We start from the raw sequence: 23,078 nt of genomic DNA, 5'->3' as shown, positions 1-23,078 counted from the left end.
CCGTTCACATATGCCATTCAATCAATTTTCACTGCAGTCTCCAGTCGTCATTGAATTTCGTGTCACATTCGTCGAGCTCGTAATACAGATTATGAAGAATAATGCCGCGAACTAATAAAGATATTCATTAGCATAATAGCAAGGCCATTGCCCGCACAGAGGATGATATCGCCAATTTCATTTGGTCATGATACCTTATATTTTTAATCTAAAAACGATGATTGAGTTGTTCTGGTGGCATTTCACTACGTGACGGACTTGCAACAATACTCGCAACAAGCGAGCCAATTGGCTGCCAATACACTCGAAAGTATTCAAAAAATATAAGGTATCATGACCAAATGAAACGGGCTATAATTGCTGTGCAAATGTTTTTAAAGCAGCTCAAGGAAACATCATTTACAATTCTTTTTTTTTTTTTTTTTTGAAATATATTTCAGAAAATGACTATTATCAATAAGAAAAGAGGAGGATATCTACAAACAGGTCAATGCAAGAGGGGATGAGAAACAGTGTAAAGGGGATAAGTGATAGAGCTTAGAAGTCCTCTTCAGAATCAGAGACCTCCTCGCCACGCTTTTTGGCAGCAGCACGACGCTTCTGCTTATCCTTAAGCTCCTTGCGCGAGAGCTTGCGAGTAGACTTGATCTTCTCAACGTTTCCAAAGGCATCAACCTTGGTCTCCTCCTCCTTCATAACAATCTTCTCCAAATTCTTCTGGGTGTAGTTATTGCCAGTGACAGTAAGTTGACCAGCATTGACAGACCACTTCTCAACACAGACGGTATCAGTGAACTCGCGGTTGTGGGAAATAATGACAACTCCACCGCCAAACTCCTTGATAGCAGCAGAGAGAGCTCCAAGAGAGTCGCGATCCAAGTAGTTGGTAGGCTCGTCGAGAACCAGTAGATGAGGGTTCAACCACATGGCAGCGGCGAGAACAACCTTAACCTTCTGACCACCAGACAAACCGCGGATGCGGTTGTGGGTAGCGAACTCAGCATCGAGACCAAGATCACCCAAGTGCTTCTCGACCTCAACAGCAGTCAAAGAGCGAGTCCAAGCACCAGCCTTGGCAGCCTCCTTATCGTCGAAGGCCTGAAGAACCTTATCAAAGCCCCATTCCTCGAGCTTCTCACGAGGAATCCATGCGTTATCCTCGTAGGAGCGACCGACGAACTGAACCTCGTACTCGAACGAGCGCTTAGCCTTACGACGACCATAAAGATCCTCGATCTGAAGCTTCTCCATCTTCTCGTTAATCTCCCACTGAATGAACTTCTTCATCTGAGCCTCCTCCTCGGGTGAGATCTGACGAGTAGCTTTGTTGTTCATCTCACGATCCTCTCCATACTGGTAACGCCAGCGGATATACTCGTTAGGGGTCTTGTCCAAGTGTTGTTCGACGTGATGGAAAGCGTGCTGGGCAACATAAGCAACACGAACGTTGGGGTGCTTGGTAACCGTACCACCGGAGGGAATAGTCTCGCCAGTCAAGACCTTGATGAGAGTCGACTTTCCTGCACCGTTGGGTCCAACGACAGCAACACGAGAGTTAAGCGACACTTGGCAAGACATGTTGGTGATGGTCAACTTTGTGCTGCCGGGGTAAGCGAAATCAATGTTCTGGAGCTTGACAAGGGCCTTATCCTTGGACTTGACACCATCCAAGAAACCGGGCTCGGGGAGCTTGAAGGCAATGGGAGAAGCAGACAACTCATAGTAGGACTTGCCCTGAGGGTACTGCTCAACGAACTTGGACAAGTTACCCTTGTACTTCTTGAGCTTACGGTTCTCATAATGAATAATGCCAGTGCAGACAGAATCCAAGAAACCAGAGTCATGAGAAACGATCATGGAGGTGACATTGGTAAGAGAGGTAAGGTAGTTCTGCAACCAGGCGACATTGGTAACATCCAAGTGGTTGGTAGGCTCGTCCAACAACAAAATATCGGCGTTCATCAACATAGCACGGGCCAACTCCAACTTCATCTTCCAGCCACCAGAGAGAGATCCAACAGCTTGCTCTTGCTTCTCCTTGTCGAAGCCAACAGACTCGAGCATATCGACAACAGCCTTCTTATCAAGGTTCTTGATGTTCTCGTCATTAAAGATGAAGGTAATGACGGGAAGATCAGCTTCCTCGGCCTGGAGGTTGTGCTCGACAAAGACGGTGCGAAGTTCATCAGGCGAGGGGAAGCCCTCGAGTTGGCCCTCAGCAATGGCACGCATGAGAGTCGACTTTCCGACACCGTTGGGTCCGCAAAGACCGTAACGCTGACCACGGCGGAGATTGAGACGGGTCTTGTTCAACAAGATCATACCACCATAAGCAAGAGAGAACTCGCAATCGCAGAGAAGCTCACCCTCCTCAACATCAGCAGCAGCAGCGTTGGAAAGAGCGTTCTTGGCATCGTAGTCAACATAGAAAGCATTGATATCTTCAGCAAAACCAGTAACCTCAGACTCGGAGGCAAGGACAGTGAGGTAAGGAACGATAGAAGAAATCCAAGCATCCTTCTCAAAGTTGCGAGAAGCAATCAATTCAGCACAGAGAGTTGAGATGTAAGCAAGGACGACGGAAGAGAAGGAGTCATCCTTGATGAAGGTAGCCTTGGCCTTGAGGGTCTCAAGTACCTGAGCAGAGGTAACAGTGTAGGCAATGGTGACGACCTGGTCCTTGGAACCGGGCTCTCCACCGCCGACACGGACCAAAGTGGCACGAGCACGCTCAGCGACTTTGCGAAGTTCGGGGGAGGCAGCAATCTCAATCATACGGTCCAAACCAGGCAAGAGCTTGGGCAAGAACTGTTGGGCGTGAGCGGGGTTCTCAACAAGTTTGCACATGTTGTCGATAATAACAGCGGTCTGACGCTGAATGGAGGGGGTGCGCTCTGCAAGACCACGAACCAAAAGAGGGCACATGATAGCAAGAGTTGGTTCCTCAACAGTGGTGACGAAGGTAGTAGCAGCAAGCTGGTGAATGCACTCAGCTGCTTCTTCGGGACGGTTGATACATCCGACCAAGTAAGGGATGGAGGAGATCAAATCAGGGTTGCCAACAACGTTGAAGCAGTCTGTAGTAGTCTTAGTGGCCTGCTCACGGACCTAAAAGGACAAGTAAATCCAATTTGGGAAAACAATGTAAAAGTTAGACACCAGTGATCTTCACCGCTTATTTGACATAGATGTGATGATTTTAGACAATAGTCATTGTCATGCCCATAATAGTACAAGAGTACATGTAGTTGAGCTCCACTATATTGTCAGATGGTTCCAACAGTCCATATCGGATGGGCGTTTCAGGTTTCAGTGGTCTGTGTGCATTCTGATGGGACACACACAAAAAAAAATCTTACCTCAGGTTTGGAATCCCACATTGCCTCGCTGATGATAGGAATGATATCAGAGAGAGCTGCAGAGATTTGCTATAAACACACAAAATAAACCATCGAGAAAGAATGCAGGAATGCGGTAAGAACATTTGTGTTCCTTCAACGTTTGTCTGTGCTTGTCTCCTTGTGCCCTGAAATCACAGATATTTTGAAGATCTGTGCGCTTACCTGTGGAGCAGTCTGAGTCAAACCAGACAAGATGTCCAAAGCACCAATCTTAGATTGCCTAAACATGGTGTTCGAAATAAGTAGAATGCTTAGTTCTACCCAACAAGGCTCCTCAAAATACGACGATCTTTGATCTTAAACAAAGCTTACCACTTCGATTCCTTAATAGCATGGAAAATGACAGGCAACAAGAGTCGGACAGCATATCTGGTAGGAAGAGCCATGATAGCCTTTGAGGCAACCCCAGCAGCCTGACGAACGGGAACCATCTTGTCCGAGTAGAGCTCAAAGACCTTTGGCATCTGAGGAATCAAGAAAGGCTCACCAGCTTGACCGAAAGCATTGGCTAGGGAGCCAAGAGCAAGAAGAGCGCCCTCACGGTGGGGAACGGACTTCTTGTTCTCGAGAAGGGGTGAAAGGCTCTCGATGATTCCGATAGACTTGATAAGCCCTTCAGACTTGGCAAAGGCAGCAAGAGCATCGGCAGCAACCTGACGCTGGTCAGTGTTCTCAGCCTTGACGATAGCATCAATAAGGGGAGCTGACATTTTGATATAAGGGGTTCTGGGTGAATACCGGGAAGGGAGAAAAGGGGAATATTAGTTTGGCAAAAGAATGGAAGGGTGCGGATCGAAATGGATATAGAGGGAATGCGGAGGTAATGCCAGATCCCAGCAGGTATTGATGCGGGTGAAGGGGAGAAAGAAAGGGAAAGAGCAAGATGATCCCCGAAGACCTCGTCTTTTTAAAGGGGCCGTTCAAAATGGCCAGTCACACAAATAAGGAAAATTTTTTCTCGAGCGGACAACAAAAAAAAGTGGCTATTTCTAACACAATGTGAACGAACATTGGTGCGTGCTTTTGAATATTTGCCATGAATGGTTAATATTATTAGTCCAAGGCAAGACTAAGACCATTCTTTTTACAATCCATGGCGGATCGGCAAGGATAAAAGATGGCATCAAAAATTAGAATACAGCTGAATAAGTGCATGACCCTGCGTGACAATCACGCACAGAGCACATCCATGCCTTCCGAAAAAAAATAATAATAATCAGAGAGCATGTTTTTCTCAGCGTTGAAACTGTAATCTTTAATTGCTCTACTAAAAAAAGAACTCAATTAAAATCGTTAAAAGTAATCAGACAAGAGAAAGTTGAAGAGAAGAACCATTTTAGGAGAAGTAAAAAGAGAGGGCACCTAACTCGTATAGGACTGTTTTCTGCATCTATCCCTTGTCTCTCGGATGTTACTGGAGCCATTCAGCTTATTAACGATGATCCCAATGATGTCGGTACCTTAACCTGTTCCCCTATCGCCTAAAGCGGGCATTTTTTTAATGTACACGTACAAAGTGCATGCGAAGAGCTAGATACGTACAATTTCTCACAAGCCAATCATATCGAACGATGACCGATAGGGACTGCCTCTTTCTACCAAAACAACAAAAATAAAAAACACAAGCAGTAGCCAAACAAAATGCTTTCCAAAGAGTCACTATGAATGAATTGAGAAGATGAAAGTCCATTAAGGTTAAAGACACCCCGCACTTTTTTCGTCTGCGATTTGCCTTATTTAACTTGCCTGCAAAAACATTTTTCTTCTTTCTCTTCTCTTCTCTTTTCTCTTCCCTTTTGTTTTTCACCATCCTTCACCTTCCTCTTCGTTCCTTATTATACTTTTCCTCACCTCATTCTTTGCGACAAAGGTAAATATACTCATGCCATACGTTCAAGATGCCTCGATATTTTTCCCGCCATCGTGGTTTTCCTTCATGAGTACCTGAGTTTATCAAGGGAAAAGGACATATAGCACGCGATGTGTGATCCCCAGTACCAATGCAGCTCGATTGATTCTTAAGAAAAGGATTAATGTGGGTTTTATCGTTCACACATCGCTCGCCCTCCCGCGAATATCTGCCCGCATGTGTCAGGAGGAGTCATCATGGTTATATGTGGCGTCCCATCCGTTTTTTAATTCTTCTCCTTCAGCTCGCGAGTCCTGTCTCTGAGCCAGCAAGATGATCACTTTCCCTGAACATTTGTTGTTTATTCTATAAATGATCTTTCCCACGTTTCCTCTATCTCCTTTTCCTTTCTGGATATACACCCTTGCTTGCTAGGAGCATGCATTCAGCACCCAAGATATCGCGCAATGTGACTTTTTTTTTTTTTTTTTTTTTGACATAGTTTGCTAATTCTTTTATATTCATTCAATAGATACCAATACAAAAATGGCCAAAGTTGACGCCTGGAACGCTAGCATGAACACTCCTCTCGAGCAGGAGGATCCAGAAATCTTCAACTTGATTCAGAAGGAGAAGTACCGCCAATTCTCAGGACTTGAATTGATCGCTTCTGAGGTAAGTCTTGTGCATCAGACAGGAATAATATATATAAAAGAGAGGGAAGACGTGAAGGGTAGAAGGAAATTGGTCACATAAGTGCAAAGTTTAAAAGTAAATGCTTTATATGATATACAACTTTGTCAAACAGAACTTTACCTCTCAGGCTGTCATGGAGGCCAACGGATCTCCCTTGACCAACAAGTACTCAGAAGGTCTTCCCGGTGCCCGTTACTATGGTGGTAATGAGTACATTGATCAGATCGAGGAGCTGTGCCGCAAGCGTGCCCTTGACGCTTTTGGTCTCTCGGCTGAAGAGTGGGGAGTCAATGTCCAGCCTTACTCTGGAAGCACTGCCAACTTTGCTGCCTTGACTGCCATGATCCAGCCTCAGGACCGCATTATGGGTCTTGACCTCCCCTCTGGTGGTCACTTGACTCACGGCTATCAAACTGCCAAGAAGAAGATCTCAGCCACTTCGATTTACTTTCAATCGATGCCATACCAAGTTAATTCTACTACTGGCCTTATTGATTTGGACAGACTTGAGGAGAATGCCAAGCTCTTCCGTCCCAAAGTACTTATCTGTGGTGCTTCTGCTTACCCTCGTGAGTGGGATTACGCCCGTTTCCGCAAGATTGCTGACCAGCATGGCGCCTACCTCATGTGCGACATGGCCCATATTTCGGGTCTTATTGCCGGCCAAGAGGCTGAGTCGCCCTTCAAGTACTGCGATGTCGTCACCACCACCACCCACAAGACCCTCCGCGGTCCTCGTGCTGGTCTGATCTTCTTCCGCAAGAACAAGGATGCTAAAGTTGAGAAGGGCGAGGACCTTGAAAGCCGAGTTAACCAAGCTGTGTTCCCTTCCATTCAGGGTGGCCCTCACAACAACACCATTGCTGCAATTGCTGTCGCTCTCAAGCAGGCTGCAAGCCCCGAATTCAAGCAATATGCTAAGCAGGTCATTGCCAACTCCAAAGCTCTTGCTGCTACCCTTCTCAAACATGGATACAAGATTATCACAGATGGTTCTGATAACCACTTGATTCTCTGGGATCTTCGCCCAAACAAGCTTACCGGATCCAAGGTTGAGCGAATCTGCGACATGGTCTCAATCACGCTCAACAAGAACTCTGTCTGCGGAGATGTTTCTGCTGTTACCCCTGGTGGCGTTCGTCTCGGTGCTTCTGCATTGACTTCGCGTTCCTTCAAGGAGGACGACTTTGTCAAGGTCGGTGAGTTCCTTCACCGTACTGTTCAGATCGCCCTTACTGTCCAGACCAAGGCTGGCAGCAAGTTGATGAAAGACTTTGTTGCAGCTTTGGAGGGTAACGAGGAGATTGCTCAGCTCCGCAAAGAAGTTGAGGCCTTCGCCACTAGCTTCCCCTTCCCTGGCTTTGATCCTTCCAACCTTACTCCCAACCACTAAAGAGGCGGTCAGTTTATATAGGCCTTGCCTCGATCGTCTTGAGTTCCTAACACAGAATGGTTTATTTCTTATTATTACTATTGACAAGTTTTGATAAGAGGCGTATGCTCAACCATTCCCCTTTTCAATTCCTTTATCGCTTTTTCACTTTTTTACATTTTATTTTCTGTGTTATCAAGACGTGCATATTATCTTTTATCTCAAAAAAAAAAAAAAAAAAAAAAAAAGTCACATAGTCTTTGTTATTTTTTTTCATAGCGATCCTCGATGTGGTTATGGTTGGTTACTGCCACGACCGTTTCGACTGTATTATAGTCCCAAGCATCAGTTACCGATATTCAACATTATCAAATAAAAATAATGAAGATAAAAAAATATTGTATCACTCTATCCTCTTATACCTGCACCGAATTCACGATTCCATTCTTCATAGGCCTGCAGGCTTTGTGGGCTAACAGAAGGACGGATCGTTTTTAATGCCTGAACAAAATCCTGGTATAGGATTGGCCGCACTTGATCTGCAGGCGTTTCAAGCAATGTTTCCCCTAATGACCGTAATGGTCCCAAGGCTGCATCCTTGGCCAGGGCCGTCAAATCAGATCCAGAATATCCTTCAGTTTGCATCACAAGTTGCTGCATCTCTTTAGCTGAAATATGGTAGTCCTGTCCACTTAAAAGTTTTGTCAATAGTCCACAACGTGTTTCCGACTCTGGCAGAGGGATATAAATACGCTTTACAAATCGTCTCCTTGCAGCTTCGTCAAGCTCCTGGGGTCTGTTAGTAGCGCCCATTACGAGAACACGGTCGTCAGAATTGGAGCCTGTGCCATCGAACTGTAATAAAAACTCTGTCTTGAGCCTTCTACTGGCTTCATGCTCACTTTCGGAACGCTCAGTCAGTATAGAGTCAACTTCATCTGTTGCAAGGCAAAAAAAAAAAAAAAGTAGACGGTATTAGATTCTGTATCATGATGATCGATGCTCAACTACAAAGTACTTCTATATTGCCGACTAACCAATGAAAATGACAGATGGTTGAAGTTCTCGGGCGATGGCAAAGAGTGTCCTGACTAATTTTTCTGATTCTCCCACCTTTTTTTATTTTTATTTTAAGAAAAAAAAAAGAGAGAGGATTAAGTAAGTACTCATGTTAGGTAAAGCAAGAGCACGATATGTAGTTAGTCAGTGAATTCTGGATACTTTTCATTAATATTGTACAGGCTTACAAACTTAGATGTGAGTGAGCTGGCACTGATGGAAAAGAACGTTGCTTTAGACTCCTGTGCTACTGCTTTGGCGAGCATCTAAAAAAAAATAAAAAAAAATAAAAGAAATAAAAAAATAAAAATAAAAAAAGGCGTTTGTAAGTCTGATAAAAAATTCACGAGATAGTAATTATATGTCAAGGTTGAAGACATTACTGTCTTGCCGGTGCCAGGAGGTCCAAATAATAATACTCCCTTGGCTGGCGCTCTCAATCCTGTAAAAAGTTCCGGACGTAGCGCGGGTAAAATAACAATCTCCTTGAGTGCTTGTTTTGCAAACGAGAGACCAGCTGGTTTTTTTATAAAAAAAAGGAGATACAAGGTGGATTGTCATTAGACTGATAAGTAAAACGATTATCAGAGATGTTCAGCGTTGAATGCTTTCGTACCAATGTCGTCCCAGGTTACTGCGGCACCATCGATCATGACCTCATTAAGGATCATGTTTGCGAGTTTGGTATCAATATTCTTCAGCCGCGAAATTTTACTCTTTGTGTCTGCGAGGACTGAGGACTGTCCTGTCATTGTTGTGCCTCCTCCCGTGCCTCCTGCGGCTACTGTAGCAGGCCGTTTGCGCCCCCCTGTTATCATTCCTGACCGTGTTGATATCCCCCCTCGAGATGAAGAGTTGTGTGAGATGGAGCTCCGATTAGATAGGCTATTAGAGGCCGAGGCTCCTCCACTTGAGCTACCCGAAATTGAACGTCTGTAGGAGGTCGACTTTGATGCTGTTACAACATTGAACACTGGCTCATCGTTCATGGGATTTGTACTAGTAGTGGAGGCTTTTCTGGGCGGTGTTGGTGATGATTGAGATGATAAATTGACTTGAGGTACGTAGTTACTTCGCTCGATTGATGATACTGGCATACTTTCTCCTCGGGTGATGGCTGATCCAACTGCCTGTATCACGCTTGAGACTGCCGAGGAAAGATATGGCTTTTGAGCGCTTGTTTGTTTGTTATCAGTGATTGGTCGAATACTTGTGCTGTTTGTGGCTGTTCTACCCATGCGTTGTTCCAAGTATTCGACGCGAGCTTCAACTGCTTGTAAATTCTCACGCATCTTGGGTCCTAGCACTTCGGACTGTTGAAACTCTGCGTCGGTGAGATAACGGATTCTGAGAGCATCCTTCAGTACTTGAATCCCTTGTTTGTAGTAGTCAAGCGCATCTGCATAATTGCCATTGCCATCATGGGTCAATGCAGTGTCTATTAAATGATACGCTTCATTGTGTTTGAGCTTCTGCTGTGCTAATGCAGTTGCTCCGGTTGAAGGCATAGGTAATGATATCTTAGTGTTGTCTCGATTCTGTGGTAAGGTGAATATACTGCCAGGCTGTTGTCTCGATTTTAGTTTCTTTGTTATATGAGCTGGAGTTATTGCGGAATAAAGGCGACCTGAATTCCTATTGATGTTTTGATGCTTTTCAGACTTTTCAATTTTACTATGGCAGGATCGAAGAGCGAGAATAGAGAAAAATAACAGAGCAAAGACAGCTGCAACAAGGATAGAATGTTCTGTAGTGGCCAGGACTGGGTTGTTGCTGATGGTAGCCACAGAAAAGAATGGCAAAGTTATTTGCTGCCGCTCCTGTGAAGTATTAATGTTGATGCCAATAAAAGATGGAAAGGACTTGAAAGGACTCTGATGGATCCAAATCCGCAATGAGTCAATGACAGCAGGGTGTTCGCAGTGTGAAGGCTCTGGCATTCAGGTGATGATGGAGGCCGTCTTTTGTTCCTGAAAACAAAAGTAAAATCATGTTGAGCGTAACCTCAAACGGTATTCAATGTGTGGCTGGTTCAAAGAAAAAAACGTGTCCCATTTACAGCAATTCCGGACACGAAAATCTACTTTTAAAACGCGATATTACTTGGATGATGCTTTTTGTTGACCTTTAAGCTCAGCTCCAGTCTTCTTTAACCCTGTCTTTTTTTATGTCTAGACTTGGCACTCTGCTGTCCGTTGCTCTGTCATTATTGCTTGATAGTTTATTATTTTAAAAGAACACCAACCCCCTATTTTCCACGACCCGTGGAGAATGGTGACCAAATGACGAGAGAGTAAAAATAAAGAAAACGCGTGACAAGCATCCGAAAGAGAGAAGCTTCTAACAGCCCCTTTGTGCCAGCAACCGTATTTGTATAAAGTATAAACAGACGGCTCAGCATTTTTTTTTTGAAAAGCATCATTGCAAAACAGTCAGTCGGCACATCTGTTTGGATTTATGGATATGTCTCTTGATATCTCTTATTTAGAGGATGACCTATTTAGCCTGTCGTCGCAATTGTTCGTCTACTTTGACAATATCTTGGCTTCAAGAAGTCCTGGATTTTACTGTATAGATGTATGTTTTTTTTTGCGAAAGTGGATGGCGTAGATGGTGTCCTCTCTCCCCCCTTTTTTTCATGTACTCATCTGCTCGTCATTAATTTCTTGTTGTGGCCCAACTCGAGCTGATCATTGAAGCCAGGTGTTTGAAAACATTGTTATTTTCTTTGTTACTTCTTTGCTTTCTTTTCTTCCTTTTAACATCTTATCTCTTACATAGTTGTTTTATTCCCTTTTCCCCATCCATTGCATTATTCCCCGTTCACCTGCACTTTACTTGCTCCTCGATATTTCGTCCTGAGTACCTACATCGTCCTTTCTCAAGGCTGCTTCGAGCCCCCCTTCTTTCACACATCGGTCACTTTTCTTACCAAGCAATCATCCATATCCATACCCTCTCTGTCCCTTCATCTAGTATTATCTGTCGAAGTTGCAGCTATCTACCCTCAACAAACACCAGCTTCCTCTCTTCCCAAGACAAGTTAACTCCTCACCTTCAGCTCTTTCATACTATAATCTCATCGTTAACTCGTCTTTAATCTCAAGTTTGCCAAAATGGTACAAAGTTGGTTTTGGACAGCTTAGAAGGAGTTTAAATTGAAAGCATGCAAGCTAATCTCGCTTTTAGTGATAGAGAAAAAGACTAATACCATCTCTCCTTTGACTTCATGATTATAGATGCGGTCCGACCCTGATGAAGAGTATACTCTTCTCGAGAAAATTGGAACGGGTTCTTTTGGCACTGTTTATAAGGCGTAGGTGAAATCACATTCCTTCTCATCTCACTTCCTTTAGACCTTCATGTCTGCGATATGTGGGCTCGGCCAATTTTATTTTATGGCATCGCCTCATGCTTCTCCACCCCCTTTTATCCTCCCCCTTGGCGTACAAAGTTGTGCATGATAGTGCTTCGAGCCCCTGATTATTATTATTTTTCCACGAGTTGTGCATGCATTCTATTGAAAAAAATCATCTGCGACAATTGTTGGTCATTGGCTTTTAATGATTAGTAGCAGGGACCGGATTGCTTTTGAATCACACTTGCCCTTTGCTCTAGTAATATGGTGTGATATTGAGTAATTTTCCGACGAGAAACCGTTATCTTGATACAATGCGTTCTAAAAGTACACTTATTTCATGCAATAGTATCCATAATGTAACTAAGGAAGTCGTTGCGATCAAACAAATTAATCTCGAAGACTCAGAGGAGGATATTAGCGAAATCCAACAAGAGATTGCACTGCTTTCCCAATGCGATTCAGACTTCATCACCAAATATTATGGTAGCTGTGTCAAGGGTTTTAAGTTATGGATCGGTAAGCAGTCCTTGCACAAGTCAGCTCCGAGGTTAAACTTTTTCTCATTTACTAATGCCCGATCTTTCTTGTATCTCTTATAGTAATGGAATATCTGGCTGGAGGGTCATGCCTTGATCTGGTAAGAATCCAGGCAGCGAATGCTCATAGAATTGTACAACAGCTTTAATGACTATGGATCTCTGATCGGAACCTTCTGTTACCAATTTTTTTTTTATTACCTAGCTCAAACCAGGACCATTCAGCGAAGATCATGTGGCAATTGTATTGAGAGAGCTACTACTAGGCCTTGAGTATCTTCATGCAGAGGGCAAGATCCATAGAGACATTAAGGCTGCTAATGTTTTGCTCTCTGGTGCTGGAGACGTTAAATTAGGTAAGTACAAGAGCGTCTACTCTGTGTACCCTACACAGATTATATATCAGAATATTAACCTTTGTGCTTTGAACCAACACGTCTACTTCATCTTTATAAACCGTAGCTGATTTCGGAGTTGCCGCCCAGCTATCACATCAAAAGAGTAAACGTAACACGTTTGTCGGTACACCAGTAAGCAATTTTTATTGTCAGAAAGATACGACTATTACATTACTAGCATATTAGTCCCTTACACATCTGCTTTTTATTTTTCTAGTTTTGGATGGCTCCGGAAGTTATCAGGCAAGCAGGATATGACTCTAAAGCGGATATTTGGTCGTTAGGTATCACTGCAATTGAACTTGCGAAAGGGGAGCCGCCTCTCGCAGAGTACCATCCTATGCGTGTCCTATTCTTAATTCCAAAAGCAAAGCCTCCATCATTGGAAGGTGATTTCTCAAGAGCCTTCAAGGAATTTGTGGAACTCTGCTTGATCAAGAATCCTAAAGATGTAGGTCCTTAAAAGCATATTAAGATGAATACATATCAATGAGAAATTTATTTGTTTAGCTCTTTTTTTTTTTTTTTTTTTTTTTTGACATATTTGTAGCGACCGACTGCCAAGGACTTGCTGAAGCATCGATTTATAAAGATGGCAAAACGCAAGAGTGATCTTCAGGAACTGGTGGAGAGATATGATGTCTGGAAACTCGCTGCTCATCAACGCGCCGCTTCATCATTGACAAAGACGTAGGTGAACGCTCTCATACTCTAATATGGCACCCAGCTATGCAGTGAGTAGGAGCTCAGTACTTACTAAATTAAAACTGATTCTCTTATTAGATTCAGCACCTTTAACACGAATGACGAGGATCTGCCTTGGGACTTTGGGACGGTTCGTATCCCAGGATTGGCTTCTACTACTTCAACAGTTCGCAGGGTACCAGTCAGTCACTCCACTATTCGCCCATCAGTAAGTATTTCTGTCGATTATTTTGAGTTGTAAGCGCAAGAACAAGAAGAGCAGCGGCACATATACAACTTTTTTCTTTACTCTGTACTAGAAACCTGGAAATGATATGGGTAGCGTGGTAAATTTAGCTAACCTAAAGGTAATGCAGCTGATGTCGGTTCTATATGCTGCTCAGGTATTCCCCAGCATATTGATACTTAACAGAATCCATCATTTTGAACCTGACCACCTTTATTGAACCTATAGATCGATAGCTTAACCAATCTAACGTCGCAGGCGGACAAGCCTGGGCCTGGTGATATGACAATAGAAGACGGGTACGTCCATATCTTACTTTTGCTATATGAGTGAGACACAGGTATCATTAAATATTGACTTAATTCCATTTATTATTAACCGCTATTCATAGGTTCGAGACTATCAAAGCTGCGCCAGGGACCAAGAAAGCTATAAGCGAAGATACATTTGAAGCTAGCCCTCAAGCACAAGCAGGTAGACAGCTGTCAAGAGTCGCCCTCTTACCCGTCTTGAAAAATGTATGTATATTTGATTCAGGGTCTGATCTATTTATTCGAAGTGTCGGCTTGTTTTAACATTGATTTTATTTATTATCCACGTTTAGCTAAAGAGCGGCGAGCATAGTGCAGAAGACCTTGAAGCTCTCAGTGTTCTTGAGCATGGCATCTCAGACCTCAACGACATCAATCCTTCACTCCTTCTTGCTTTCTTCACGCAGGCAATGACGCAGATAAAGGAGAATAGCGACTTAATGAAGCAAATGGAAACACATGGTGGGGCGGCTGTGGCTGATGCCATTGGGGCTCTAGCTAATGGGAAGGGGCTCTCGTGCGAAGAAGGTGAATCTACGTCTTTATCGTCAACAGCAGGTTCAGACTCCTCAGACATAACAGCAGTCGAGTCAGAAAAAAAGCCTTCCGAAGCTACCAAGACAGCCGAAGAACCAGTACCAGAGGTCCGAAGTAGCCCAGCAAGTCCAGTAGCAGAGGCATTGTATGCTCGTTGGATCGAGCATCTGCGATCCAAATGGCCAATTGTCGCATGAATCTATGGCAGCGAAGATCCCAAAAATCAAAGTTCATAAGAGAGTGAAGGATAGCGCGATTCTTGTTTATTATCGTGCTCTCCCCAAGCATTCTTTTTTTTCTCTTTTTTATGTAATTTTGACATTTTCATGTATAGGGCTTTAGCCGCTTCGCAACGCCATCCATTTATTTTTTTTTTATGCAGTGATTTGGGACACTGCTCTTTAACGCTTTGAGGAGAGCATGTAGAAAACTAGCTCAATTTTTTCGGGAATGTTTAATAAAGTACTTAATAAACTTTACTTCTTTGAGGGATGTCCGTTACTTTGCAAAGCTGGGTTGTCTCGTTTCTAGGGACTTTTCTTTATAAAGGCTTATCCAAGCTGCATTCGGCCAGCCTGTCAAGCTATCGTATGGCGCTGAGTGAGCGAAAACGGGAACAATCAGTACTACACTTTCTGTGCCTTTTATACGACCTGCTAACATCCACACATGGCCTGGTAATTGTTGCCACCAATATGAATATGCACGTGGCTATATTTATTATTGTGGCTTTTGTCTCTCCCTCACTCCTTTTTTTTTTTTTAGTGCCTCCATTTATAGTCATTAAGGCCTTCAACTTTCTAGACATTTTTCACTTCCATAAAAACATCGTCGTCATGGTTGAAAAGAAGAAAAAAGACCCCATCTTGGCCCTCGTGCCCAAATATTCACGAGGGGACAGCAATGCAGCGCTTGAAGGAGTCAATGTATGCTCTTTATACTACTTGTGGCTGACTTCAGGGAATTTATGAATATTGCGCTAGAGCTAAGTGTGGGCATGTTTTGAATACCTATGTCTTTACTACTTACTCTAATACATTTTATTTCTTATTTTTTATATTATATATACTATTAGGGCATACAAGATAAGAAGCTTAAAGGATCAATTAAGCGCCGAGAGAAACAATTCAAAGAAGCAGCCTACAAGGCTGCTTCGTCCGAGATACTGTTGACAGAAGAGGCAGGATTTTTGGAAGCAGAAGGCATTGAAAAGACATATCAACTTTCCCAACGTGCGCTCCGCAAAGAAGTGGACATTGCAACTACACATAAAATGTTTTCATTGAATTTGAAGTTTGGACCGTACTCGCTTGATTATACCCGAAACGGACGCCATCTCCTTATCGGTGGCCGGAAAGGACATGTTGCGGCATTTGACTGGCAGGCAGGAAAGCTCGCCTGTGAACTTCAACTTAAGGAGACAATACGAGATGTCAAGTAGGTTCTTTTTGAAAGACAAGAAACAAAAAGAGAAAAATACACTCTAACATTTGACTGTTCATCATATTACATTTAATATAACAAAATAATATACACGATGGTATTAGATGGCTGCATAATGAAACTATGTTCGCAGTAGCGCAGAAGAAATATGTTTACATTTATGACAAGTCAGGCATGGAGATCCACTGCTTGCGAGACCATATCGAAATCAACAAGCTTGATTTCTTGCCTTATCATTTCTTACTCACAACAATCGTACGTTGGACATCGTGTTTTTCTCTTCTACTTCATTTGCAATCCAGGATCCGGGAAGACGGGCTTATTCAATAATTTTTTTTTTCTATTGTTTATTCTTCTTTTTAAGGGAAACTCTGGATATCTTAAATACCAGGATACATCAACAGGAAAACTTGTGGCAGAACATCGCACCAAGCTTGGAAAGTGTGATGTTATGACTCAAAACCCCAGCAATGCCATTATACATTTGGGGCACGGAAACGGCACAGTTACACTCTGGTCTCCTAATATGTCTACACCTCTTGTCAAAATGCAATGTCATCGAGGACCCATCACCGCCATGGCAATAGGCCATTCAGGCACTTACATGGCCACTGCAGGTTTGGATGGTCAACTTAAACTTTGGGATCTCAGGAGTTATAAAGCTGTTCAGGAATATTTTACTCCATCACCTGCATCGTCACTTTCTATCTCTCAGCGTGGCTTGCTGGCGGTTGGTTTTGGTCCCCATGTGAGCATCTGGAAGGACCCCTTTAGAACCAAGCAGGTATCGCCTTATATGAATCATTTGCAGCCAGCTTCGGCCGTGCATGATGTAGAGTTTGTGCCATTTGAGGATGTACTTGGATTTGGTCATCGCAGTGGTATCGGCAGCATTATCGTTCCAGGATCTGGAGAGCCCAACTTTGATGCATTAGAGGCCAATCCATTCCAGACAAAAAAGCAACGGCAAGAAATGGAGGTGCACTCACTGCTGGAGAAAATTCAGCCTGAGATGATTACTCTGGATGTCGATATGGTTGGAAAAATGGACAAAGCCCCTATTCAAATCTTGAACAAGGAGAAGAAGGAGGCATGGGAAGCTGCTCATCCAGAAGAGGCTAAGGAGCTCAAGTTCAAGGCTCGCGGCAAGAACTCTTCTTCACGTCGCCATCTGCGCAAGAAAGCAAAGAATGTTATCGATCAGAAAAAGGTGAGAGAAAGCAGATAAAGCCTGTTCGTCTATTCCTCTGTTTGCTTGTTCTCATTTTAGTTTTCAAATGCTGATGGCATTTTTTTTTTTTTTTTTTTTTTTTTTTTTAGGTCGAGCTATTGGAGAGGATCGAGAAAGACAAGAAAGAGCGCGCGAAGAGGAGAATGGGCAATCCAGACGAACCTGTCACAGCTTTGGATCGTTTTACAGGCAAACGGAGGAAAATGTAATCCTACAAGATGCTATCCTATTCTATTATTGTTTTATCGTCCTTCATCTCTTCTGCATTTACATTCTGATAATTTTAAATAAAGTCATAGAATCATAGCTTAGAAAATTGTTAGCATATTTATATTTATTTTTAAATTACAAAACACTGGTGAATCAATGTCTTAGTTTCTCCTTTCTTTGAAGGCAATGGACGAAATGAATAAAGATACAAAAGCGGTTGCAGGAGGAAATAGAAAGGGAAAAACTGGGAAAGAAAGAAAACAGATACTCATTATACAACAACCAAATGCATCAGTGATTTCAAGCGACTCAAATTGACCAACCAAGGAGGTAGGTAGCGTTCGCCATCAAGATCAACGTCGCGGATCTCAGGAGTTTCAAATGATCCAGCGTCCTCCAATGAGATCGCATCCAACATCAATGTATCGTTCTTCTCGTTGGCCGCAACGCGCATGGCGATCGCCTTAATCAGCTCTGGACTCACAGGAACCTCATAATCAGCAATCATGTAGTTCTGGACCAATTTCTGCACCTGTGTAGGCGTCAGCATCCAGCAAACATCATAAATAATCTCAATATCACTATGCGATGCCTTCTTGAGCTGTAACAACTTTGTTGCCTGCATCAGATGCTCCAATTGCAATGTACCCTCAGGGAGATCGTGACCCTTGCACCACTCCTCAATGCGCGTGATGTTGTATTGAATCTGCATGGCACGCTTCCATGTGCAGAAGTTGCGACGCATCAACAGATCGTTGAATCCTGTAACGCCAACCATTTTGAGGAGCTCAGTCATGACCTGGCGAACCACACTGTGTTCGACATAGTAGCAGCTCATAGCCTTCCAAATCTTGTTGAACAGCATCAACAAGTCATCCATGCTGAAGCTGGGACCGGAGCCCATAAGCTTGTTAAAGAAACGTCCAGAGTCACTGGTGATAAAGCCGGGAAGTGCTTGACTTTCGATAATGGCGGGAATAATCATCTTATTAAGTTGCTTCTTGAGCGACTTCATCCAGACGTGGAAGATGTTGTATTCAAGGCATTCCAATTCGTATTTGACTGTTGATACCAGCTGTTCGTACTCAGCCCAGTCATAATGCTCACCACAGCGAGCGACGAGTTCCTCACGAGTAATTTCTTGTTCGCTAATGCAGATATAAGATAAGAGCTCGTGCACGTTCGAAAGCCAGTAGGCGCAGGGAATGATGGTATCGTCTCCAACAATTGCCATGGACTGCTGCTGAACGGCTTGCATCACGTTGATCATGAGGCGTTCCGACTCCTTGATGTAGCCATATCTCCACATCTGCGTGGTCAAGAGGCCAATCATATGAGCGGGGAACATAATCTCCTTGATCAATGGCAAATTTGAAAGACTGGGTGAAGGAATCTTCATATTCTTGATTAAACCATTCAAAACTTCTTCCTGAAGTCCTTCCTCATCCTCTAAGATATGCATAATCTCAACCTCGGGTTGTTCGACCATACTGTGAATGCTTGGACGTGAGCGATTAATGCGTCTGGACCAGTCGTCGCCTGACATAGTCTTAGCGGTGCGACTATGGTTGTCAAGGTTGTCAAAGACACTGTTTGTTGTCTTTTGAGGCCTGAAAAGAACGCCATTCTCAAGCGAAGCAATGTCAGGTGTGCTGTTGCTGCGGTGGCGACCAATAATCTTAGGAGCAAGATTATTTGAGTGAGGAATAGGAGGGAACGCTGTAACGATCTTGTGCGGGGTATCCTTGGTGAACGAGTATGAGTTTTCGTACTTGTCAATTGTATCTTGAGCAAGATGATTGTGGGTTGGGGGGGTGGTGTGAGTCTGGGCATGCCCGCTAGTGGGTGCAGCCATTACTTTGGATGAGACTGGGAAACTAGACGTGTCGCGTCCGGTGGCCTTCGACAGTTGAGCCAACTGTTCGCGGACGTATTGGTTCTCACGTCTGAGTGCTGTGACTGTTTCGGAATCCTCTGGCTTGGCCTTTGCTTGAGCGGCCAGCTTTTGAATTTCTTCCTTGGTCTTTGCAAGGGATTCTGTAAGTTTGCTGATTTCTTGATCAAGCGTCCTCACCTTCTCGACCGATGCGTTGTACTTGGACTCAAGCTCAACGTTTGCTGCCTTGAGTGTTTCGAACTCGTTCTTGGGTACTGTCGGATTCTCAGCAGCAAGGGCGAGCTCCCTCGCACTGGTTTGCTGTGACAGTTCATACTTCTCTTTCCACAATCGGACTTGGTTCTCAAGACTCGCTACCTGGGCATCAAATGATTTGTTCTGTTGGTTCGCCAAGTCCAAGGCACGCGTCAACTCTACTACCTTTCCTTCGAGACGGTATGATACCTCCTTCAAATGGTTCACAGAACGAGCCTCTGCCTTGAGCTCCAGAAGAGCCTTGCGAGCCCTGCTACGGCGGATACAAGACTGCACCAGAATGATAGCGCGAATTTCCTTCTTGTGGTGGGCACGAGCCTGAATACCGCGCCAGACTTGCTGAATCATGGTCGCGGCGTTAGTCTCGCGCATCTTCTGGAAGGCGAGGCGAGCATGCTTAGCACGAATAGCGCATTGGATACGAAGAATGTGGTTGCGGGTTTCAACATACTTCTTGCGCTGAACATAACCACGCAGGAACGTCTGGAGCATAATGGCAGAACGTTCTTCGCGAAGCTTTCGGGCCTCTTTTTGAGCAATGATTCTGCGAGCAAATGCCTGAATCTTGATCGCGGCATTGCGCTGGCGATGATATTTCTTTTGGCAGACGAAGCGGCGCAAATTCTTCTGGATCAATGTTGCATAGGCATTCAGTTTGTCAGTACGGAGTTTCTCCATATATGCCAACAGACCAGCGCGGAAGAAAATCTTGGTAAGGCCGACTTGGTATTTATCAGCTTCCTTAATAGTTGCCTCAAGAATGGCAGAACACATTTTTTGGGTGTCAAAGCCCCAGTGTTCAGAGTTGACAAGCATATAGTAGCGCTCCACAAACTCAGGGAAGGACCAGCGAGAAGGATAGCCAGCACAACTGATACGGATTGTTTCCAAGACACCGCAGGCTCTTAACTGACCAAGCACCATGGGAGCATCAAACGCCCATGGCTGCTTAGCCTCGTTGGGTTTGAGACAACGGATGTAATGTACATTAGTGGAGTTGATAGTATCCATAAGCTGGATGAGTGAACCCTTGAAGATGGAGCCGAGGGTTGGCTTTCTGTTGATGACACTCTTACGCTTATCTTCAGTCAACTATTCAGTAGGGCAAGGTGAGACAAAAAAAAAAATTAGTAAAAGATAAGCTATCATTCGAGTGTAGTGTTAAGGTTAAACACATTATACTTACACTTCCTCCAGCGCCAAGAGTAGCACTAGTCATAAGAACCTCCTCCAAGAGTTCGTTTTCAGAGTTCTTGATGAGATTTAGCAATTCGTCAGGGAGAGTATCGCGATTCTTCTCGAGGAAACCTTCACAATCATATGTGACATCGTGGGCGTAATGTGAGATTGTGAATGCCGTATTGGAGAAGCGAGGCTTGGTGAACCACTTCTTATGCTTTTCAGTGCCAAGCTGAGTAAAGAGTTTGTTGCACCAGCTCTGATCTGAACCAGCAGGCAAACGACTCTCCTCATCAAGGAGTGAAAGAACTCCCAATTTGCCCTCAATCATCTCAATACAAGGTTGGTTATCACTAAATTCGATAAACTTCCAATCAATCTTTTCGCGGACGTACTCCTCTTGTTCCAGCTTGAAGACGTGTTGATTGAACTCCTGTTGAAGCTTCTCATTGGCATAGTTAATACAGAACTGCTCGAACGAGTTCTTCTTGAAATGTTCAAAACCATAGATATCCAACACGCCAATGAAGGAATGAATCCTGCTCGCAACGGCCTCGCTTGAAAGACTGGAGTTGATGTTATTGACGAGCCAGTCAAACAGGGATGAGTAGATGTATTTGGCCACAGAGTCGCGAACGATTAAACTCTGATCAACTTTCAAGCTGGAGACAATCTTTTCAGAGCGTGTCGTAATCTGCTTCTTGACAAGCCATTTTTTGAACTCGCTTAGAGGAATACCAAGGATGCGAGTAGCGGTAATCAAGGAAGGATCGTCTTCTGAAATAACGGCTTCATTTCTGCCTGTGACCTGAATGTTACCGATGTGAAGAAGGGCAGCTAACAGACGGAAGATATCCCATTGAGACTGGACTGAAATTCCAATCGTCGAAAGTGCACGCTGGGTGATTTCGAATTCAGCGGCATCATCCACACCATTAATGGTCTGAACACCGCCTTGCTTGAGATAATGGAATTGTGGAATAGACTGGAGGTCAAGCTCCTTCTTCTCTGATGGTGGCGCACCAGCGACAAGTTGATAGAAGATATGGTAGTTTCGCTCATGCTCTGGCTGATAGACAAGACGAGATCGCTCAAGAAGATAGGTCCTAATCTTCGCTCCAATAATATTACGCTCTTTGTCGAATTGGATCTCTGTGAATTTTCCGAAGCGGGACGAGTTATCGTTACGGGTAGTCTTAGCGTTACCAAAGGCTTCCATGATAGGGTTGGTAGCCAGGATCTGCTCTTCCGTTTCACTCATGCCAGTCTTAGAGGAATCTGTACCACGCTCGCTATCGTCTGCTGTGGCAAAGTAGCGCATGATAAACTTGGCGCTGACAGTCTTACCAGCACCACTATTTCGGAAACAACATAAAACTGATTAATACATTCGTACTAAGAAAAATTGTAATATACAATGAAAATGGAATTTGTCTTACCTCTCTCCAGAGACGACAATGGTCTGATTCTTCTCATCACGAATCATGCATCGGTATGCATCCTCCGCAATTGCAAACAAATGAGGTTCCAGTTCACCACGTCTCCTGCCTGAGTAGGCCTGGATGATATCTTGAGTGTAGAGGTTGACCCGAGCGAAAGGATTTGCAGCAATAAGGACGATTCCAGAGTACGTATAGATGTTGCAATGCGAGTAGCGAGTTCTAATGTTGCTCAGGACTGTGGTGGTTGCATAGATGAGCAAAACAAGATTACTAATCAACTCATTCTCAATTAAGCACGCATCACAAAATATACTTTTTCTAGTGGAAAGCGCACATACCGGCAGGTTCGTTGAGATATGAAAGGTTCGTAAGATCCTCTGTACCCTCAAGGAGTGGAGGATTACGCATGGGAGGGAGGTCAGCACCATTAGTTTGCTGAATCTTGGCCAGCGTTGATGAGAAGGAATGTTCCTTTATTATTGATTACATCAAAGAGAGATGTAAATTAATGAGGATATAGTCAAGGTATAAACTTTGTCCAGTATGTTTTATTCAATAAAACTATGCTTCCGAAAATTACCTTTCCATTATCATCCACAAACTTTAGAGTGACCTTGCCATCAGGAGTTTCCTCTTTGGTGGTGAGGGCAGCGCTGATCCAGCCCTCCTTATCGTCTGTGAACCAGCAGTTTGTGCCCTTGACATAAGCATCCAACGACATATTTTAATAAAAATAATGGTCTATAGATGGATGTATCGAAAGTTCAAAATTAGTCACTGCTATCATATGTGAAGCTATGCCGTTCTCAAGTGACAAAAGAATTAGAAAGAAGACGCTAGTAGGGTAAACATCTTGGGAAAAGAATAAACTGACTAGCCACGGGTTACAGCCAGATCAACAGGATCACAAGAAATCAGTGGTCCCTTCTGGTATCAGCTCTATTCATCAGTTTGTACAGGACTCTCAATC

The 23,078-nt window shown here is 43.8% G+C and overlaps 7 protein-coding genes across 7 annotated transcripts; 4 read left to right on the top strand and 3 right to left on the bottom strand.

Annotated features, from left to right (window-relative positions):
- Positions 1 to 426: 426 nt before the first annotated feature.
- BCR41DRAFT_386315 (armadillo-type protein) lies at positions 427 to 4,274 on the bottom strand. Its single transcript, XM_022027776.1, has 4 exons — positions 3,714 to 4,274; positions 3,564 to 3,621; positions 3,360 to 3,428; positions 427 to 3,108 (listed from the first exon to the last, which is right to left on the bottom strand). The coding sequence occupies exons 1-4, from the start codon at positions 4,109 to 4,111 to the stop codon at positions 538 to 540; spliced, it is 3,096 nt and encodes a 1,031-aa protein (XP_021881683.1). The 5' UTR covers positions 4,112 to 4,274; the 3' UTR covers positions 427 to 537.
- Positions 4,275 to 5,805: 1,531 nt separating this feature from the next.
- Positions 5,806 to 7,566, top strand: BCR41DRAFT_353097 (serine hydroxymethyltransferase). The gene has a single exon (XM_022024073.1). It carries the CDS (start codon positions 6,026 to 6,028, stop codon positions 7,337 to 7,339), a length of 1,314 nt encoding a protein of 437 aa, XP_021881682.1. The 5' UTR covers positions 5,806 to 6,025; the 3' UTR covers positions 7,340 to 7,566.
- Positions 7,567 to 7,726: 160 nt separating this feature from the next.
- On the bottom strand, positions 7,727 to 9,048 carry BCR41DRAFT_377683 (P-loop containing nucleoside triphosphate hydrolase protein; the record flags this gene model as incomplete). Its single annotated transcript, XM_022027118.1, has 5 exons — positions 7,727 to 8,256; positions 8,356 to 8,431; positions 8,566 to 8,643; positions 8,761 to 8,894; positions 8,994 to 9,048. 5 exons carry the CDS (start codon positions 9,046 to 9,048, stop codon positions 7,727 to 7,729), a joined length of 873 nt encoding a protein of 290 aa, XP_021881681.1.
- Positions 9,049 to 11,616: 2,568 nt separating this feature from the next.
- On the top strand, positions 11,617 to 13,366 carry BCR41DRAFT_377682 (serine/threonine-protein kinase 25-like protein; the record flags this gene model as incomplete). The annotated part of the gene is made up of 7 exons (XM_022027117.1): positions 11,617 to 11,693; positions 12,085 to 12,254; positions 12,338 to 12,375; positions 12,480 to 12,630; positions 12,737 to 12,804; positions 12,890 to 13,123; positions 13,223 to 13,366. The coding sequence occupies 7 exons, from the start codon at positions 11,617 to 11,619 to the stop codon at positions 13,364 to 13,366; spliced, it is 882 nt and encodes a 293-aa protein (XP_021881680.1).
- A 223-nt stretch (positions 13,367 to 13,589) lies between these two features.
- Positions 13,590 to 14,941, top strand: BCR41DRAFT_55147 (hypothetical protein). The gene is made up of 4 exons (XM_022030901.1): positions 13,590 to 13,724; positions 13,832 to 13,902; positions 13,995 to 14,121; positions 14,208 to 14,941. The coding sequence occupies exons 1-4, from the start codon at positions 13,692 to 13,694 to the stop codon at positions 14,646 to 14,648; spliced, it is 672 nt and encodes a 223-aa protein (XP_021881679.1). The 5' UTR covers positions 13,590 to 13,691; the 3' UTR covers positions 14,649 to 14,941.
- Positions 14,942 to 15,247: 306 nt separating this feature from the next.
- BCR41DRAFT_353089 (WD40-repeat-containing domain protein) lies at positions 15,248 to 17,432 on the top strand. The gene is made up of 5 exons (XM_022024072.1): positions 15,248 to 15,377; positions 15,527 to 15,888; positions 15,999 to 16,149; positions 16,259 to 17,104; positions 17,215 to 17,432. Exons 1-5 carry the CDS (start codon positions 15,288 to 15,290, stop codon positions 17,332 to 17,334), a joined length of 1,569 nt encoding a protein of 522 aa, XP_021881678.1. The 5' UTR covers positions 15,248 to 15,287; the 3' UTR covers positions 17,335 to 17,432.
- Positions 17,433 to 17,606: 174 nt separating this feature from the next.
- BCR41DRAFT_396016 (P-loop containing nucleoside triphosphate hydrolase protein) lies at positions 17,607 to 22,829 on the bottom strand (the record flags this gene model as incomplete). The annotated part of the gene is made up of 5 exons (XM_022028775.1): positions 17,607 to 20,579; positions 20,674 to 22,021; positions 22,106 to 22,343; positions 22,447 to 22,579; positions 22,689 to 22,829. The coding sequence occupies 5 exons, from the start codon at positions 22,827 to 22,829 to the stop codon at positions 17,607 to 17,609; spliced, it is 4,833 nt and encodes a 1,610-aa protein (XP_021881677.1).
- Between the last annotated feature and the right edge of the window lie 249 nt (positions 22,830 to 23,078).

Source organism: Lobosporangium transversale, assembly GCF_002105155.1.
Source record: "Lobosporangium transversale strain NRRL 3116 chromosome Unknown BCR41scaffold_17, whole genome shotgun sequence".
Taxonomy (NCBI): Eukaryota; Fungi; Mortierellomycota; class Mortierellomycetes; order Mortierellales; family Mortierellaceae; genus Lobosporangium; species Lobosporangium transversale.
The sequence above is the reverse complement of the archived record's forward strand: the minus strand, read 5'-3'. Positions and strand labels throughout refer to the sequence as shown.